This window comes from Dipteris shenzhenensis, chromosome 5 (assembly GCF_047967505.1).
Source record: "Dipteris shenzhenensis isolate YYH24624 ecotype China chromosome 5, Dip_SZ_1.0, whole genome shotgun sequence".
Classification (NCBI taxonomy): Eukaryota; Viridiplantae; Streptophyta; class Polypodiopsida; order Gleicheniales; family Dipteridaceae; genus Dipteris; species Dipteris shenzhenensis.
The window spans coordinates 33,479,340-33,498,745 of NC_141600.1; the positions used below are offsets into that span (position 1 = coordinate 33,479,340).

Here is a 19,406-nt window from a genome sequence, read left to right on the forward strand (position 1 = left end):
ACTGTAAATTCTGAAAATACTGTTGTAAAATGTTAGGGTACTGCTGTAAGTCTTCATCAGATTGCCAAGTAGCGTCGGAGTTGTCCAGATCTCGCCAAAGAACAAGGAATTCCGTGATAAGTCGATGTCGAGTCTCTCGCTGTCGATGGTCCAGAATATGCTCAGGAATAAGGAGAACATAATCGTCTTCGATTTCTGGGACATAATCACCTACAGGAGGAATTGCTTCATTGCCTGGAATGTACGTCTTTAGCCAAGAAATATGAAATGTCGGATGGATTTTACCCCATGATGGTGGTAATTCCAATTTGTAACTTAAAGGTGAATTTTTCTTGACGATCTGGAAAGGTCCATAGTATCTTGGTCGCAACTTAGGAAACACAGACTTAACCATCTTATAGCGATGTGGGGCTACGAATAATAGCACCATGTCACCAGTGTCAAATTCCAGGTGACGTCTATGTTTGTTGGCAGACCGTTGATACCGCTCTTGCGCTTTTCGCATATGATCCCCGACTTGGAGTAGAATGTCTTGCATTTCTTGAACGAGTTGATCGGCTAGGGCCACTCGATGTTGAAGTACAAAATTCGTTGGTATAATCGGAGTGTGTCCATAAGCTCCTTGAGATGGATGGAAATACTTTCCCACCTTTCAGTTGGAACTGGAAGAGGTTGAAGAAGTCCTGCTAGAAGTCGTCGGCTTGCTTTCATTTGTTGACAAGATAAGCAAGATGTAATCATTTTGATGATGCCGCTTTTCATCTGAGGCCAGTAGTATGTTGCACTGAGTAACCTATAAGTCTTGTTGATGCCTGGATGGGCAGCATAAGAAACAACATGATGCTCTTTTAACAAAAGACGTCGAACATCCTTGTCATGTGGTACACAGACGCGATCTTGATAATACAGAAGGTCGTCCGTATAAGAATAGGATGAGAAAATCTTCTGTTCGAAAGTCGAAGGTTGATCTTTTGAAAGAACTTGTACTGCTGTGCCGAAGTCTTTATCATTGAAATACTTTCCTTTGAATGAATTCGGAACATCCACATGTAATGTAGAGATTACCATAGCTGATGCTAGAGTTAACCTACTGAGAGCATCTGCAACTACATTGCGTAGTCCTGGAATGCACTCAATGGTCATGTGAAAGTTGGCCAGAAACTCAACCCAGCGTGCTTGTCGAGCGTTCATGACTGGCTGAGTAAAGATATACTTTAGAGAGTGATGGTCTATCTTGACCACCGAGTCGGTTGCCATGAGATAATGTTTCCAAGAGCGATAAGCATGTACAATGGCAAGAAACTCCTTATCATAAATCAGGTATTGGGTTTGGATATCAGAATGTTTATGGCTGTCAAAAGCAATAACTCCGCCTTCTTGCATCAAGACTGCTCCTGTAGCGATGTTGGAAGCGTCGGTCATGACCTCAAACGGAAGGTTTGGGTCAGCAATAGCCATAAGTGGTGTGGTAGTGAGTGCTTGCTTGAGTTGGAAACTACACTCTGTTTCGGGAAGCCACTGAAAACTGCTGTGCTTTTCAATGATTTGGACATAGGAGCTGCGATTTCGGAAAACTGATAGACCTTTGTATGGTAGAAGTTTGCCAATCCGAGAAAAGAGCGGACATCATGAACATTCTTAGGAGTAGGCCAGTTTCGGATTACCTCGACCTTCTTGGGATCCACAGAGATGCCTTGAGCTGAAATAACATGTCCCAAATATTCGAGTTGGGTCTTGAAGAACTCACTCTTCTCAATGTTGATGTAGAGAGAATTTGTGCGGAGAATTTCAAAAACTTGGTGAAGATGTTTGTGCTCATGTAGGGATCTGCTGAAAACAAGGATGTCATTGAGGTAAACGATGAAGAACATATCGAGGAAAGGCCTGAAGATGTCGTTCATGAGTGTCATGAATGTGGCCGGGGCATTGTTTAACCCAAAAGTCATGACCAAACATTCATAGTGTCCATACTTTGTTCGAAAAGCTGTCTTGTACTCATCGCCTTCTTGTATGCGAATTTGATGATAACCTAAACGAATTTCAATCTTTGAGAATTGTGTTGCATGTAGAAGTTGATCGAAGAGGTCATCGATGCGAGGCAATGGATACTTGTTTTTGATAGTGAGCTTGTTGAGGGCTCGGTAGTCGATGTAGAGGCGCATTGACTTATTCCTTTTTTCCACAAGTAGTACAGGAGATCCGAAAGGGCTGCGACTGGGCCGAATGTGACCTTTGTCGAGTAGCTCGGTCACGTGTCTTTGGATTTCTTCATTTTGAGTGTAAGAAACCCGATAAGGAGGTTTCGACGATGGATTACTACCGGGAATAAGTTTGATTGGGTGATCCACTGGTCGTCGAGGTGGTAACTGCTTTGGCAATTCTTGTGGAAAAATATCCAGGTAGGGCTGGAAAAAAGGTTGGTTGAGGTATTCAGGAGGATCCTTTGTTGGTGTCTCCTCTACTGCCGTAACCAACAGAAGTGAAGTCTTTACTTGACGTTTACGAACCCACTTCTTTACTTGTAGGGCAGAGGCAACTGGGGTTGAAGGAGAGTCCCTAGAACCAGCTAGCTCAATAAGTTTTCCCTGGTGGACAGACTGGATAGTATGGCTGCGAAAATTGATTGATGGATCATAGTTGTAGAGCCAATGTTGTCCAAGTATGACATCGTACCGAGAAAGAGGCATGATGTCGAAGTTCAACTTGTCCGTATAATGTCGGATGCGAAAAGACAAGTTTTTGATTCTGGTGTTGCACAAGAAAATAGTTCCATTTGCGAGTTCAATCTGATAGTCCATGAGACTAGGACTGGTGGTCAACCGAAGTTTGTCGACCATAGAACTAGCTAGGAAGTTATGAGAGCAGCCACTCTCGATGAGGATAGTGACCATTGTTCCACGAATCGATCCTTAAACACAAAGTACTTGAGTGGGCAGGGAAGGTTTGGGGTTGCTGGCAAGGCTCAGGTGGATGGTATTTGCCATTTGAACAGCTTTGCCTTTCTTGTCTTATGCTGGGGTAGCATATTTTGTTTGGGAAGTGCTAGGTTCCATATTGGAATTTTGCTTTGGTCGCTTGGGACAATTGAACCATCTATGGGCGCTTGTACAGATGGTACAACTTTTGTGCTGGAGTTGTTCTTCTTGTCAGTGTCCGCACCTTTATGTTGGGGATGTCGGTGATGACTTTGTGAAGAAGAAGAGGCGCGATCCTTGAAGGAGTGCTTCTATTGGAATCCAGCATATGATTTCTGAGAATTCTGGGGATCTTGAGACTGTCGTTGACCTTGATTATCGGAGTTATTTGGAAACTTGGTGTTATCTTGAGGGCGAGCACCTTTGGCCATAGTAGAGTTCTGTGTGCAATTAGCACTCTGCTTCCCTGTGTTTTGGAAATCTGTAATGCGCTCTGCGTAAGCAATAGCGCCAGCCGTGGTGGTGATGTTAGCTTTAAGGACATCAATGCGTAACGAGGGATTTAGGCCTGAAATGAAAGCATGAAGGCGATCATCCTCAGTTAAACCATCAATCTCTAGTACCAATGTGGTGAACTGAGAGATGTAGGAAGACAGGGAGCCTGTTTGCTCCAATTGTCGGAGTTTTGATCATGCTTGGAAGTCCGCATTGGCAGGTATGAACTGCTTAGGGAGCACGTGTTCAAAACGTTCCCATGTTAACACACTTTTGCCGTGCTTTAAGCGTCTTCGCCACCATAGAAAAGCTATATCCTTGAGGAGGGAGGCTGCCAAGGCGATCTTTTTGCCTTCAGTGAGGTCAACAGTATCAAAATACATGTGCATTTTTGCGAGCCATTGGTCAACTGTTCAGCGATTGTGTTGACCATTGTAGGCTTCCAGAAGTTTGATGTCAAGTCTTTTAGTTTTGGAAGCTTGAAGTAAACGGTAGAGGGCACGTAGTTCAGTGTTTTCTACCTCAGGTGGGAATGAATCTGCATAGTCATCTGGTTGCGTCACATCATCCTCTGTATGGGTGGTACTGCTTGAAGTTGTTGGACTTTTTGGACCAAGTCGGAGATGCTGTCCTGAAGGTGGGAAATTTGAAGTTGCAGTAGTGTTTCGCCTTGTACGTTGACTTCAGGGGTCTTTTTTGGACTTGAGTCTTTGATCTCTGGAGAGGCTGCATGCGAGCGTTGCGACATATCTAAGGTCTCTGTGAGAAAAGCACGAACCTGTGCTCTAGTTTGTACCATTCCTGGAAGAGGATTCAGGCTGCTCCCTGAGGTTGCTCATGTTGGAGGGGGCAGGCGAGGTAGGATGGAACCACCCCTGGAAATCTGGTAAAGGAGGTCTTGTCTGAGGTAACACTGGTGATGCCGAAATGGGTGTTACTGCTTGTGAGAGTACAGGAGTAGGTTGCAGAGTCCACGGATCTGAGAAGGGATAAGGAGCTGCTGTCGGAAGTGGAGGATATCCAGGAGAAGGAGTGCCTTCAAAGTGTAAATATTGTCTTGGGGAAGGTACAACCTGTAGAGGAGGATATCTGGGAGCTGAAGGAGGTGGAGAGTACCCTGGAGATGCCGAAGGTGAGGGGTAAAATTCTCTCCAAAGATGGACAGCAAACTCTAGAGGAATATCGGGTTCTGGGTATCTTCGTGTCTCGTGGAACACAACCTGGACTGTGCTGAGGAAGTAATGTAATTGAGGTGCCTCACGCAGAAGGTATAGGATGTGGTCCAAATCACTAGGAGTGCACGTGACACAGAAGACCCACGATGCCAAAGCTCCGAAATGGGCTGGTTGTGCAATCTGAACACAATATTGTGTAGTAGATGATGCCTAAGGTGTCCTTGAAATGCCGGGTGAATTACCGGGGGTTTCCATTTTTCAAGGGAGCGTCTTTCATTTGCTGTAATTGGATAATGAAAAGAGAATCTTTAAAAGTAGAATGGAAAGAAGCCACCTGGCATTGATTTAATCTCCCAATTTGTTGCGTAGAAAAGGCCTGCAGATCGCTGTCTGGAAGTCCATACTGCTGTCCTTGCAAATCCACGTGGCCGTGTGAACCAGAGATAGGTGCCGGGTAGACTTTCGAGGTAGACAGAGGCATTGGCAGAGGCTGGATGCAGAAAAGGCAGTTTTCCTGCGTTGATTTTAGAGAACCGATGCCTGTGGGGTGCGAGGAATAGAGCTTGGACTGGTTGGACAGGACTGGAATGCAGCAACAGGGCGAATCTCAGAGGCTGTCTTCATCGTGATTGAAGGGCTGAACCGCTGCTGAACTGGTAGGTAAGGTGGCGAAAGAAGGGGGGGGGGTAGGCTGTCAATGGCGAAACAGGCTGCAGCCTAGATCGCGATAAAAGGCTTCCAAGGCTGCAGGCTGGATCACGATAGAGGCTGGCGAAACCAGGCTGCAGGCTTCCATGGCTGATTTGTGGCATAAATGGCAGGCTGGCGCTGATCTAGCGCTGCAGGCTGGCAGGGAACCAGGGCCGAAAACTGGCCAGGGCAGGGGCTGCATATGGCGAGGGGGGCAGGGCAGCAAATGGCGAGGGGGCAGGAGCAGCAAACCGGTGAGGGCAGGGGCTGCGTAAGGAGGCAAGCCACCTTGACGAAATCTGTATGGGCGTTGAAAATGGGGCGCCCCTTTTGTTTTTCGTTTGTGGCTGCCTATGGTGGGTGGTTGCCCACAAAATTAAAGGGTGGGTTTATTTGACCCTTGGGTAATATAGGGTAGACCTAAGGTTTGGGGCTGGGTTTTCCTTTTTAACCCCTCTAGGTACCCTTTTTATAAGGTGCTTGGTTCCAAAAGGTGTGTCTATTCGAAGGGGTGTGACCCTTGGAATAGGTGCATCTTTTCATGAAGGGGTGTGTCACTGTTTTTAAAAGGGGTGTCCCCGCATGAATAGGTGTGTCCTTTTTGCCACGATGGGGTGTGTCCCTTGGGTGAGGAGTCAAGACTCTTCATCAAAAGGTGTGTCCGATGGTGGAAAAGGTGCGTCCCTTGGTTTTGGGACTGCCCAAGCACATGAAAAGACACGATTTTTGTCATGTCCATTCACATCAACTCGTGATGTGTGGAAGATGGAGCGGCCATTGATTAACTTTAGGCAGGGTTGGCGCTAAAAATTTTTACGCTCATCCTCTCCATCTCTTCCATGCACAATGTGCACGGATGTCCTTCTAGCGGAAAAAGATGTATTAGATAGGCGCTAGAAGGTGGGGGGCATTTCCTATAGGCAGGAGCGAAATTTGCTTTGATACCACTGTAAGAAATCCTAGATTTACTATATTTAAAAATGTGCTAAGAAACAGAAAGGAGACTGAAATAGCAGAGAACAAGGAATAATTGTATTGCTTGAGTGTCTGTAGTGTAGCTGTTGTGTGTCATCCATACAATTGGGCCTCTCTTATATAGAGAGTGAAGAGTCACACATGAAAAGGTGTGTACTCCAAAGTGTATGTGCATGAAGAGGTGTGTACCCCTCATGAAGGGTGTGACCCTTGATGAGAGGATACATTACAATAGGAATGTCTCTTCAATAGAATGTCTCTTGTGAAGGGTTGTGCCTCATAGGAAGTGTCCCGTCGAAAGGGCATACCCTTCCACAAGTGTCCATTCATCAAACCATTCATAAGTCTAGAAATAGAGAAAGGAATACGTCACAGATCGTGACACATGATTGTTCTCCACTCAAGGACATCCATATTATAGTAATTTGGTGGTTAATAGCTTAGCATTTGAGGAATGATGAGCATCTATCCAGCAGTGTTTTCAACACCGAGGCAGACAATATTCTAGACCAGCTCATTGAAAACATGGCCAGCCTCTGATTGTACCAATTGCGACAATAGCTTCCTTGCATAAAGACTTTCATGAAGTAGCTTGCTGATGGCTGGCATTATCTGGAATAACCTTTCCAAAAGTTAAAACTCGTCTGAGCATGTCGGTTTGACCTGATGGCAATTGCTCTGGTTTTTGTGGCTATCCATCTGCTTGGTCTAGAGCTGTTCTATGCCTTTGCTTCTGTTTGATGTTATGCTCCTTTAAAAGAGCTGCTCTGTGAGCTGGGATGATTTCTGGAATCTCAATGATGTGCTCTTGGCATGGGCTGGGTACACAAAAGCGGCACTCCTCAACTGCTCCTCCCTGCTGCACCTATGCGTGTCTGGCCAGTTGAAGATGCAAGCAGGCAAATCTCATTGCCCTGCTGTTCATCAGTTGTGGACTAACTATCTTGCATCCTTTAAGTACGTCTGTAACCATCGCACTAGAATACCTCAGTATGCAGCGTCAAGTGTTCAACTAATGTCTTTTTCTGGCTATTTGTATGGCACACTCTTGCAGTTTCTGTCAACAAATGGTTCGTTTATACTTATGAAGTGATGCATATTGATGCCTTTTTTCTGACAAGATTGACATTGTTAGGTCCAGGTTAGGAAATTTCAAATTTGACTTCGGATTGGTGGTTGTGCAGAAAAGTGAAAGTATCCATGTCAGCCCGGCAATGAATCTAGATGCTGAGATGTCTCCAAGTGCTTCTCCTGCTTCAGCTTGTTCAGCCACAGGTCAGGTGGATCCATTAGTAGACTTGAGAGGACGCCGGAGGTCTTTCAGCCGGAAAGGCGACGAGCAGGCACCAGTTGTTGATTCTTTCCCCGAGTTCACTCAAGCTGGTGAACTTTTCAGTGCTGCAGTGCATGGTCGCAGGCCCCCACCTGTATGTTTTCTTGTTTAATTATCGTTCCATTCTATCTTCAAGATAATCCTTCATGGTGCTTTTGTCATGGTTCCTTGCTATCTCCAGAATTTTTTATCATGTCTATCGTGTTTTTTTTCTTTCAAAGAAATCATGTCTATCGTGTTAATAAGGGAAATGTTGAAGCTAGGGTATCGTAGAAAAGATGAATAAGGGAACAATGAATAGCGGGACTCAAGACATTCATAATTTCAGGTCATTTAGTATATTATTCTCAGCTCATGTTTTTGGTTCATCCTTTGCCTGTTGATGAGACAGGACAATCATATGCATATACATATTGGATTTCTTGCAGACTGGAGAGACAATGGCTGACCAAATGGATCTTCTTAGGGAGCAAGTGAAAATGCTCACTGGAGAGGTCGCATTTTGTACAAGCTCGTTAAAGAGAATGTCAGAACAAGCAATGACTAATCCTGATGATGTACAATTGCAAGTAAGCTCCAGTGTAGAGTTATACCTTGACTTCAAGACATCGTTCTTTGTAGTCATCACAATTTCTTTAATTAGATATTGGCCTTTTTCTTCAAAGGTTTCCATTTTGTGGCCAAAATTTGTAGGTTGATGTGTGCATCTGTCTTTGTGAAGGCTCAGATGGATAAAACAAAAGATGAAATTGAGGAAAAAAAACGGCAGATACAGGTTCTCGAACAGCGTATTATAGGAACTGGACAAGCTGCCTTGACTAATGCTACTCCTGTCGAGATGTCAGAGGTAGTACCTGGAATGATTCCTGCATGTCATCATGTTGAATCGAGAAGTTTTAAAATTTCCCCTTCGTGAACGGCTTGCCTCATTTTAGAATCTCCAATTTGGGAGTGGAGCGCTTGATTCTGGTGTCAACTCTCTCTCTCTCTCTCTCTCTCTCTCTATATATATATATATATCATGCATGTGTGTGTGCTTGCTTGCTTGTGCATGAGCATGCTCATGCTGTAGGAGTGCACAGGTTTGCATTATGATCATGTAGTCTGCAATGTCTGTGGGTGCGTGTCCGTGCACCATGTGTGTGCAGGCATGTGCACACCTGTAGGTGTGTGTGTGCATATGTTCTGCATGTAAGCAGTATGAGTGCATCTGTATTATCCTGATTTTTGTCCTATAATGAGATCTTTTGATGTTGTAAGTACTCGTCCCCGCTTTTTGGGGGACAGGACAGTTTTGCAGTTTCGTGTAATATAATGCAAATGTCTTTCACACAAGAAAAGAAAAAGAATGTGTACAAGTGCACCAATTCATGATTATTCTGCGAGTGAAAGTAAACTGATTGCCTTCTGAATTTTCTGGTTTCTGTGGCACCTTCTCAGACAATTTCAAAGCTTATGGGCCAGTTAAACCAGAAAGAATTTGAACTAGAGGTATACAGATGAACCACTTTTTTTTGTTTACTTCTGCATAAGTCATGATTTATTGTAACGTGTTGCTTATAGTTAATGCTTTATGCTTTCCCACACGTTGGGCATATTAACTCTTTCTTTAAAATATCAAGTATATCGGTTTAGTGAGTATCAATCCTTGCGCTGTTAAACATAGCTGATTGTGGAATTGGGCCTGTGCAGATAAAAACTGCTGATAACAGAATTCTTCAAGAGCAACTGCAAAATAAGGTATTTTTTAGGGTGGTTGTTTAAGAGCTTGATAGTGCCTAGAGTAAATTAAATGTTATTTATGCTGCCTTTTTAGCTTCCTAGTTTCACCTCACTCCCACTAAAGGCAGTTGTTAAAGGCCAGATGGTTACTTGCAAGAAAGATTTTGAGACGGATCTGCTTGTCTGGATTGTAGATCTCTGAGATAAAGAAGTTGCAAGAAACAATCGCATCAATGCAACAAGAGCTTGCTTTGCCAGCAGAGAAGAAGTCAAGTAGTCAGAAACAATCCAATGCTCACTTGCAGACCATTCGCAGGAGGGATAGCCTCGTGGACAATAACTCCCAATGCGAAGGAACAGAAGCTGATGGTTCAAATTCAGAGAGCTATGACTTGAAATGGAGTGCTCGAATTAATGCCCAAGATTCTAGCTTGCGGAGTCAGATCCTTGTACAGGTTTTTCCTATCTCTTTCAATGTCATCAGTGTCTTTCATGTTATATATTACAGGACAGTACTAAAGTTACTTTTAATATGGGCAGGCAGCTGAGATTGAGAAGTTTAAGCAAGAGAAGGTCAGCTTGATGGAAGAAAATGAAGGTTTGCAAATACAAAGTCAGAAGCTATCAGAGGAGGCATCCTATGCGAAGGAGTTGGCATCAGCTGCTGCTGTTGAACTTAAAAATTTAGCAGGAGAGGTTACTAAGCTCTCATTCCAGAATTCAAAGCTCACAAATGATTTGGTTGCAGCACAGGAGGCAGCGTTTTCCAGGATATCAAGCAAACCTACAATAACTAAGGCATACTTCATGAATTTAGCCTGTAACGATCGGCAGACAAACAACCAAATTTTCATGCTGAATCAGGCAGAGAGGAACCAATTGGACAATGGCCTTCACGTTGAGAATGAGATCTATGATGACATTGACTCATGGAATCTGGACCCTGAAGATGTGAAAATGGAACTACATGCTAGAAAAGAGAGAGAAGCAGGTTTGGAGGCTGCCCTTGCTGACAAGGAGCAAGTAGAAATAGAGCTGCACAAGAAACTTGAAGAAGCCAAACAAAGGGAGGCCAATCTGGAAAATGACTTAGCAGGGATGTGGGTTCTGGTGGCCAAGTTAAAAAAGGAAAGAGGGGCAGTAGATGAATCGTTGAGAACAGAAGTCCATGACTCTTCTGAGGGTGAGTCATTTAACAACATGGATAAATTCCTTGGGAATTTTGAAAGGAGTATTGACATTCAGCAGAACGGGATGGACCACTTGGGATTAGACAAAGGACAGGAGGTCATAGAAGATCTGCAAGCTAGTCTTGAAGAGGAGAAACAAAGGACTGCAGAGCTTCAAACTCTTGTTTCTAGGTTGAAGGTAACTCCAGAATCTTTCCACATGTGACGACAGTGTTGAGTGTGATGAGTGGGGAAGGCTTGATCCTTCTAAGCATTGGCTTGTGTTTGAATGAAACGGCAGAAAATTTGTTTTTGCTGCTATTTGCAGGCATTGCAAGACTTCACGTCTGTTTGAGTAATTAGCTTAAATTTCTCTATGATTTATAAAATTATTTTGTCATGCAGAGTGAAGCTTTGGAAGGTCTACAATCCTCTACGCTTGAGGAACTTCAAAATCTTCATGTTGAAGCTTTGACCAAGCTTTGTCAAGCCAAGGTCTCTCTCTCTATCTCTCTCTCTGTCTGTCTGTCTCTCTCTCTCAGGCATGCACACCCCGACCATTGCATGTGAACACATGCGTATGAAGAGGGGCCCACACCTACACCCAAGCACACATGGGCACGTGCGCACACACCTAGACGTGGGGAGAGAAAGAAAGAAAGTTTATTAACATTATCGACCAAAGGGTCTATGAGACTGAAAAGAAAGCTGATACAATGAAACCTAAGGGTGGGGCCACTAAAAATGGCTCCCCTACCCAATGCTTATGCGTGTGATGAGAAATAAAAGTATTACATCATGCTATTTGCGAGAGAAACCCACAAAGGAGGAGCGAACTCCAAGGAGAATCCCCTGGTCATCTCTCAATAGGTCACCTGTCCTCTAGTGTCTAGACCTGTGTATGCTGTTTGTGGGGCCAACACAATTGGATGATCGGGGAGAGACAAGAGGAGCTCGTTTGACAGTGCTCAAGATCTGGCGAGGGCTTGCGTCTAGAGAGAAAATCAGTGATAGAACGCTGCTGTGGCTTGGCCTGTCAGAGAGAGAGAGAGAGAGAGAGAGAGAGAGAGAGAGAGAGAGAGATTATATGATAATGATATGATGGTATTCAAGTCTGAGTGAAAGATCTATGCTACTGGAGGTCACTATTAACAAATAGTGTCCTTTTACAATCTAGTGGAAGATAATGTCACAAACTTGCTATCTATTGAGTACTTGTTGTGCTAGCTTGTGTGCTAGTCCAAGTATCTTGTTGTTGTGGTGTCCCAAGATTTCTTTTAAGTAGGTTCCTATCTTTTTGGCTGGCTGCTCCAACATATTTTTAAAGTTGCTTCTGCTTCTGCTCTCCCCATAGTTTTCTTTGATGTTTGCATAGCACGGCATCTTATATATATATATATATAGAGAGAGAGAGAGAGAGATGATATGATAATGATATGGTGGTATTAAAGTCTGAGTGAGACCCTTAAAGATATATGGGACTGGAGGTCACTATTAACAAATAGTGTCCTTTTACAATAGTGGAAGAAAATGTTACAAACTTGCTATCTATTGAGTGCTTGTTGTGCTAGCTTGTGTGCTAGTCCAAGTATCTTGTAGTTGCGATGTTCCAAGATTTTTTAAGTAGGTTCTTATCTTTTTGGCTGGCTACTCAAACAGATTTTTAAAGTTGCTTCTGCTTCTGCTCTCCCCATACTTTTCTCTGATGTGTGCATAGCGCGGCATCTTAGGAGTACATGCTGTTCATTTCTGCCTCCGGTGGAACAGATTTTCCTCACTTGGGACCTTGGGTTTTGTCCACCTGCACCTCTGCAACTCTAGATCATGTGTGAGCTGGTCCTCAGCTTGCAGATTAAGCGCCTTTTAAACATTGAATTGTCTTCCCTGAGGTATTTTTGCATCCCATAGCTGTCCATGGGATTAATTTCCTATTTGCAGAACTGCAGTTTTGCCCCTGGATCTTGCCATAATTCCTTTAACATTTTTTGCATCACGAACTCCCTAATTTCACATCCATCTTCTGGAATATCAGTAGCCATTATGCCCCGTAGCTCCACCCATTTCATCCCATCTCTGTGCCATGTAGTGATTTGTGTTGCTTTTATTGCCTTGTGCAGTATCCTACTAGTATCCATCTTCTCCACCTTGTTGAGGTAGGCCATGAATTGTCATTTATATTCTCCTCCGCCGACAGGTATCAACCTATCTCAGCCAGCAAAATGTGGTAGGGTGTCTGTGCTTTAACCCCTAGCTCCCCTACGAGAAAGCGTTTATCAAAAGTTTCTATTCTTTTCCAGTAGATCCTAGAGAGCCTCGGTGCCTAGGCGGGACACCTACAGACGATCATTGTTTGCACAAGCATAGTGTAAAGAAACTTTCTCATTTCCCAATTCCATAGGTGCGCTTCATGCCAATTCCATAGGTGCACTTTCTTGCACTTTAGAAGGTGTACAAAGCTTTCGAACCTCCCCAAATCCTTCTTTCGATGCATGCATTCCATTTATGTACTTGTCTGCAAATTCCAGCCCTAAATATTTATGTGGGGACTATTTCCAAATTCCAGCCTTGAATATATTTATGTGGTGACTGTTTCCAAAGGTTTCCCTTCGAAAATGACATCAATTTGTCTATTGCAGGTCCCAATTGCAATTACTTTAGTTGTAGGTGATAGAAGCGTTCCGTGAGGTTCTCGTTATCAGTCGCAAGCAGTTGCAAGACTGGAGCCGCATCAACAAAACACTGGACCTTTTTCACTGCATTTGCCAATATTGATCCCATATGTGGGGTGGTATTAAAAAAGCCTCCCAAGAAGTTGTTTAGAAATCAATGTGGCCTTTCCATGCACATCCCCCACCTCCCCCCACTTTTTTCTTTTCTCCTTTCCCCTGTTCTCCAACTCCCCCTTTATTTTTCGCACACATTCCGCCCCTCATCTTATTTCTTCTCTTATGACATTGTCATTTTTTTCTAGTAGTGGATCGCATTCACCGTTGCACATTTTGAGCATGGCAGAGCACCCCCTCATGGATGCATTCCTTCACATTTCATCTCCCCTCATGTTGTATTCCTTCGTATTCCAGCTCTATCACACAGTGATGCACACATTAGCTACATGAGTTGTAACATTAGCTACATGGCAAGCTCGCTTGGATCCACTCTCGCACTTGTTTCCTTGTGGGTGTGAGGCCCACAATTCTGCCCACAATCGCCTTGTCTTGGAGGGATTGAACTGCTTGCTGTACCTGTTGCTTGTCGGCTGGAGAAAGGACCTTAACGGCTATGGGATTTGAGGGCGATGAGATAAGGTTCGGAGCTAGTCCATGATGATCCTCACCGCATGCGACAGATGATTCTTTAGATGTCTCGATCCTTGGATCAAACCATCCTCAGGCAATGAGTGGAAGGGAATGTACACCAGCCCTGCAGGTTCTCTAATAATCTGATGGATTTTGTAGTGTGTGAGCCATAACTTGGGGGTATCCAGAGAGTGCTAGTGGGGGGGAGGTGATATATGAATATGCTATGAGAAAGAAACCATCTAGTGGCTCTCATATATACAAAATCCTAGTCTCCCTTCTGTGCTAGGTGCATGGATGAGGAAAGTTCCCTTCAATGAAACATTTGTCTACACATCTGAGTCTAGTAAGCTTCATCAAAGTAGGTGGTAATCTAAAAGGAGGTATCCATTGTAAGGGTCTCAATGCAAACTCTACGAGTATATCTATGCAGAGTATAGTGTAAGTCGGCTTTTGTTATTGTTGAATATCATAACTTGGTTCTACCAAGACTGACCTTCATATCTTGGCCATTGCAAAATGTGTGTAGCACGGCCAAATGCATTTACAGGCCTCGTGCTGTGTTCAAGATTGGCTGTACATCATTTGCCTAAAGCAAGATAGGAATGATAATTTGGCCACAAAAGGATGCCAACTCATCAATGTAGAGTCTAAAGTGGGTGGAGCAAACTAAGCACCCTTGCAATGTGCTAGTCACGTCCTCAGACATAACTTGTGCAATGCAAATCCTCCTCATGTAGAGCCCATATGATCATCCTTGAGACACCTTGACACCAAGCCTTACCGTTGTGAAATGAGAAGAGATAACGAAACTGAGTCAAAGGCCTAGGGTAAAGTGGTTTCATTTGAAGCTTGTTTGGCCCATTGCTTGCATACTAGCCAGCCCTCCATACTCGTGTATCTTTTTGATAGCATCTTCAAGAAAAGATGTGGTGAAGAGTGTGGATTCAGTGGGACAGAGGATATTGGTCAAATTAAGCATGAGCTTGTTGGATACATTTTGTAAGATATTAGTTTAGGATTTTTAGAGGTCGAAATCCTTGATGAGTTACTTTTTCAGAGTTTCGCATAGAGTTCTGTAGAATTAATATTATAAAGAATTAATAGAGTTCAGTAAAGAATTTCGCATAGAGTTCTTTAGAATTAATATTGTAAAGAATGGGCAAGAGTGCCTACAAGAGATCATCGTTTCTTGCTGTTGCATCAAGCATCAATACTCTTCTGTGGGTATGTTCATTGTGCTAGTGTTCCCCAAGTGCTTTACATTCATCATCACACCAACCCTTCTAGGGAACAAATCCTTCAAGCTGCCAGTGCCTGGAGCCTTAAAGATGACACCCACCGCGATAGTTTGAACTGAGAAAAATGAAAATGCAGCCCAAGTAGACATGATCAACAATCTCCATTGGCTCTCGTACTATGTGAATGCCTTGTTGTCAGTTGGCTTGTGTTAGTTTTCAATATTGTGACCTTGATTTCACAAAGATTGTCTTCATATCTCAATTGTCACAAGATGCCTATAGTGCCGTGCATTTGTAGGCTCTTTGCTGTGTTGGAGATCAGCAACACACATATGAGTATAGCAAATTGGGAAAGAGAGTTCAGTAGGCCAGGGGCAAACCCACCACAACCAATGTGCCTATGCTAACTCATCAATTCATTGGTAGATCCTCTACTATATTGGAGGCCATCACTACATCATCTACATACGGCAAACATGGGAATGAGAGCTTGTGCCAATGACAAATCCTCTCTGCTCAATGTATCCACAGAGGATGCTAACTAAAAATGTAGAGTCCAAAGCATGTAAGGAAGGCTCCAAGGCACCCTTACTTCACACTAATCATGCTAATCACCTCCTTGGAGATTTTTTTTGTAGTGAGATCATGGATTCTGATGCTTGCTGGTATGCCATAATTCTTGATGCCTAGGTCCTGCCGATGCATTAAAGCAAAGGCCTTTTTGAGGTCCAGAAAGTAAAAATATACCAGTGCCTGGATGCCTCACTGACAGCTGATAATGTAAATGTGTGATCCAGAATGGAGTGACACTGCCTAACACTTGCTTGGGTAGTTGCTCACATATTTGTCCATTTTGTGGTACTCCTTGATCTGCTACTCTAATGCTGATCCATATACCTTTCAACTCTGGCCACCGAATGACCCATCATGACAGTCCCATAGCTCCCTGCATGCATGGGATCTCTTGTATGTCTTTACGCTTGTCATCACACCAAACTTTTTGGGTAACAGGGTGGCTTTCTTGTGGATTTGACAGTACATGGGAAGGGCTGATGTGAAATAGAACGAGTGAGTAGCTGGACTTTAGCATCTAGTGGTGGTTGAGTTATATGCACTCCCTAGGAGTGCATGTAGATAGCTACCATATATGGCATACAATGTGTGGTCAGATTGATAATGGTAGTATTCGTGTAGGCTTGGAGAGAGTTTATGGTCGATAATCTGTGCACTAAGAGCCAGGGAGACCACTTGACATAATCCACTACTCTATGTCCACCACCATGTGTCATCCGTAGACCTTACTTCCATCCACCACTCTATGTAACATTTTCCCTTTTTGGATAAATGTATAAAAGTATTTATGGTATATTTGTTTCTCTCTCGTTCTTGTCCATTGTAGTAAGCCTTTCACAAAAATGGAGGCTTCTCTCGAATGAGAGGAACACTCTCTGTGGTAGAGGAGGTGGTTTAAAAAAAAGTGGGGTAGTTGACTTTGAATACATTAACTTTCAAATAGAATTTGTAGTGTAATGCTCTCTAATTTATATTCCACTTCAGCAGTTCGACCCTCAAGTTCAGTGAATTCAGAGTATGCAATTTTATAACCCTCAAAAGTCCAACATTTCTTCATTTGGTGACATGTCCATTGGCGTCTCCATACTCTCTCCCATTTATTTGTTCTCCTTTCTTTCTTGCTCTACACTCTCGAGATCCTTTCCCTTGTGCATGTGCACTTTCCATAATGTAGGGAGACCTTCTTCTCCCAAGACAAAAACAACCTTTTTTTTGGAAGATTAAAGGGTTAATTCAAAAGAGAGAAAAGATAAAGTACTTCCCCATATATATTTCAGGCTTGTGCCACTCATTTGGGAAGCCCTCTTCTTCATTACTATCATGAGGGTTCCTTCAATTTTCTTCTCGTTTCAACGTTTCCAGAAGGGGAGACCCTGTTGATCCAATGCCCTTTCATTGGCTAATTTCTTTGATCCATACTCAATGTCATCCAGCATTATGATCTCATCTTCAGCTGTGATGGAGAGAGTTGTTTTCCCACATCATCTAGCTGGCTACTACGTTTTGCCAAATTTTCTCCCCCTTTCAGAAATTTCTCGAATGGAAGTTTCTGAAGAATGTTCGTGGGTCTTCTTGAGCTGCTTACACGGCTCCATCTGCTTTCCTCTTAGAGAATCTTGTATTTGCTTCTTTGTTTGTTTTTCTTGTCCTGGCCAAACATGGTTTCCTGCAAATTTCAGAAATGAAATTTGTAGCACCATCTGCAAGCTTCCGTATAATCCAAAATGCCTGGAACACATTTTGCAAAGTCATCTATTTTGAGGCTTGCTTACATCTCATGGTGTCGGATTTCCAAGTCACATGCCTTCAAACTAATTGTACTGATTAGCCTTTTGCACATAGAAACATTCTTTTAAAAGTTTTTTACTGCAAGCTTTGCCATAACTCAGCCTTCCTACTGTCCATCTACTTTTCGGCTCCTTTCGAGATGTCACGATTACCCGTATGCCCCACTAGTGCAGCCATTGTCTCCCTACTGTTACTACCTTTTTTCCGCTGTGCTAACATTGCCTTATTAGCAACCTCTAAATTCCTTTACTTCGATGGTTTTCTAAACTAACTGGATGAGAGATTCTCCTTTCAAAGGAAGCAATCCATCTTTGACTTAAGACTAGTCAAGGGGAAGATTACAGATCAATTATGCCATGCTGACGTCAAGAGTACGAGTTAAAGCCTTTCGTAACTTGAAGGGCATCATTAGGCATTTTGTGTTGTATTATACAGTTGTTGTTTCTCTCCATCTTATCCCCAAGTGTTCGCTTATTCTTATGTTCAAACAGACTATCTTAACCTAAAATAACTTCTAAAGTTGTCCATTGGAATTCATTAATTGCACAGCGGTCAACTTTCCCAGATTTCGTTCCAGTATCTTCAGAGCAAGCATAGGAATTTTTGAATGGAAACTCGCAGAGTTAGAGTCACTTGTTGGAGTCGCTTTATGGTGGGTCTGAGTTGGAGTCCCTTGTTATGTGAAAGAGGTGGGCTTGCTCTGTCATTTACAATTTATTCGAGGCATTTGTTGGCAATACCTTGATGTTACATTTGCCTATGTAATGTAGCAGGCAAGAAGTCGAGACAAAGTAAACAGAGAAAAGGAGCATGGATCATCTGAAAGTATAGACGAACAAGATGAGGAACGAAATGGACACGTGTGTAAAGTTTGTTTTGAGGCTCCAACTGCAGCAGTTCTTCTTCCTTGTCGACATTTTTGTCGTAAGCAGTCCCTCTTGACTTTATAACCGTGTGGGCCTTGTTGCATGCATCGTTTCATCTTGCTTGGTAATCAGCATTCTTGTGTTTTCATGTGATATGATGGTTTAATACTGACTTGAGGCATTTGTCCAGTATGCAAACCTTGCGCAGTAGCTTGTACAGAATGCCCGCTTTGCAGAAGAGGCATTGCAGATAGGATAATAACCTTCACCTCATGAATGCCGAGAGAAGGCAACTAAGGTGACGCGGCTCTGGTGTGTGTGTGTTGTGCATGGGCACATTTAATCTCTTTACATTGGACTAGAAAAGAGCTGCTTGCTATCATATGTAGTACTGGTATCCTAGTTTTTCAAGCATTGACATGTAATTGTCTGCTCATGTGACAGGATGCATTCTAGCATAAGGTGCAATGTGGATACTGCTTAAGGTGTTTGTTATCGTAGTTTTGGCGTGACGATTCTTCAATGGCTCCAAGAAGAGCTATTTTATCTCCAGATTTCCTGTGGTATTCTGCCACCCCTCCAAAATATGGTGGCATTTTCCCATAGCATTGCCTCAAGTTCTTGTATGCAAGATGGTTAGGCATGTAACATAGTAAGCATCAAGTTGGAAGCTGGTGTAATAAATTTAATTCTTTGAACATTACTCTCTATTGCCATTAATGTCTTCTATTGGGTTGGAACTGAGGGAGTCATCAATTCCTCCCATATAAGTATATCATAGCTACATGAAGTCAAAATTATATTCATTGCTAGAAGGAAAAATATGAAACGACAATAGCCTTTTAATTGCTGCAGGAATTTACTACAAATGTTTATCTCCAAACTATGAGCACTTGTGACAAGTGCCCCATCTTTATACTCCTGAAGGAATCAAATGCTGGAAAGATTCTCACGTGGACATGGTCCAATTGTTTTGTTTTGAATCGAATTTCTTTCTGCAATATTGATATATACGAGTTTCTTTTTGAATATTGATATATTGTTTTGTTTTGAATCGAATTTTTTTCTGCAATATTGATATATACGAGTAGCCTGACCCGTCTACGATGGGAAAGAGACCCGCTCTGCTGGGTCTCAAGGTGATAATTAATCGCATTGTTGCTTCTAC

The 19,406-nt window shown here is 43.0% G+C and overlaps 1 protein-coding gene across 1 annotated transcript in view; it reads left to right on the top strand.

The window, feature by feature from the left end:
- The window catches only part of LOC147901918 (kinesin-like protein KIN-7E, chloroplastic), a 54,661-nt gene extending 35,488 nt beyond the window's left edge, over positions 1-19,173 (top strand). Inside the window, exons 17-27 of the mRNA XM_087374560.1 lie at positions 7,435-7,677; positions 8,012-8,152; positions 8,305-8,430; positions 9,024-9,074; positions 9,276-9,323; positions 9,500-9,760; positions 9,846-10,673; positions 10,880-10,969; positions 18,146-18,296; positions 18,429-18,536; positions 18,683-19,173. Coding sequence (XP_087230686.1) covers positions 7,435-7,677; positions 8,012-8,152; positions 8,305-8,430; positions 9,024-9,074; positions 9,276-9,323; positions 9,500-9,760; positions 9,846-10,673; positions 10,880-10,969; positions 18,146-18,296; positions 18,429-18,514 — 2,025 coding nt within the window. The 3' untranslated portion in view covers positions 18,515-18,536; positions 18,683-19,173. The remainder of the gene's footprint in view (positions 1-7,434; positions 7,678-8,011; positions 8,153-8,304; positions 8,431-9,023; positions 9,075-9,275; positions 9,324-9,499; positions 9,761-9,845; positions 10,674-10,879; positions 10,970-18,145; positions 18,297-18,428; positions 18,537-18,682) is intronic.
- The last annotated feature ends 233 nt before the right edge of the window (positions 19,174-19,406 follow it).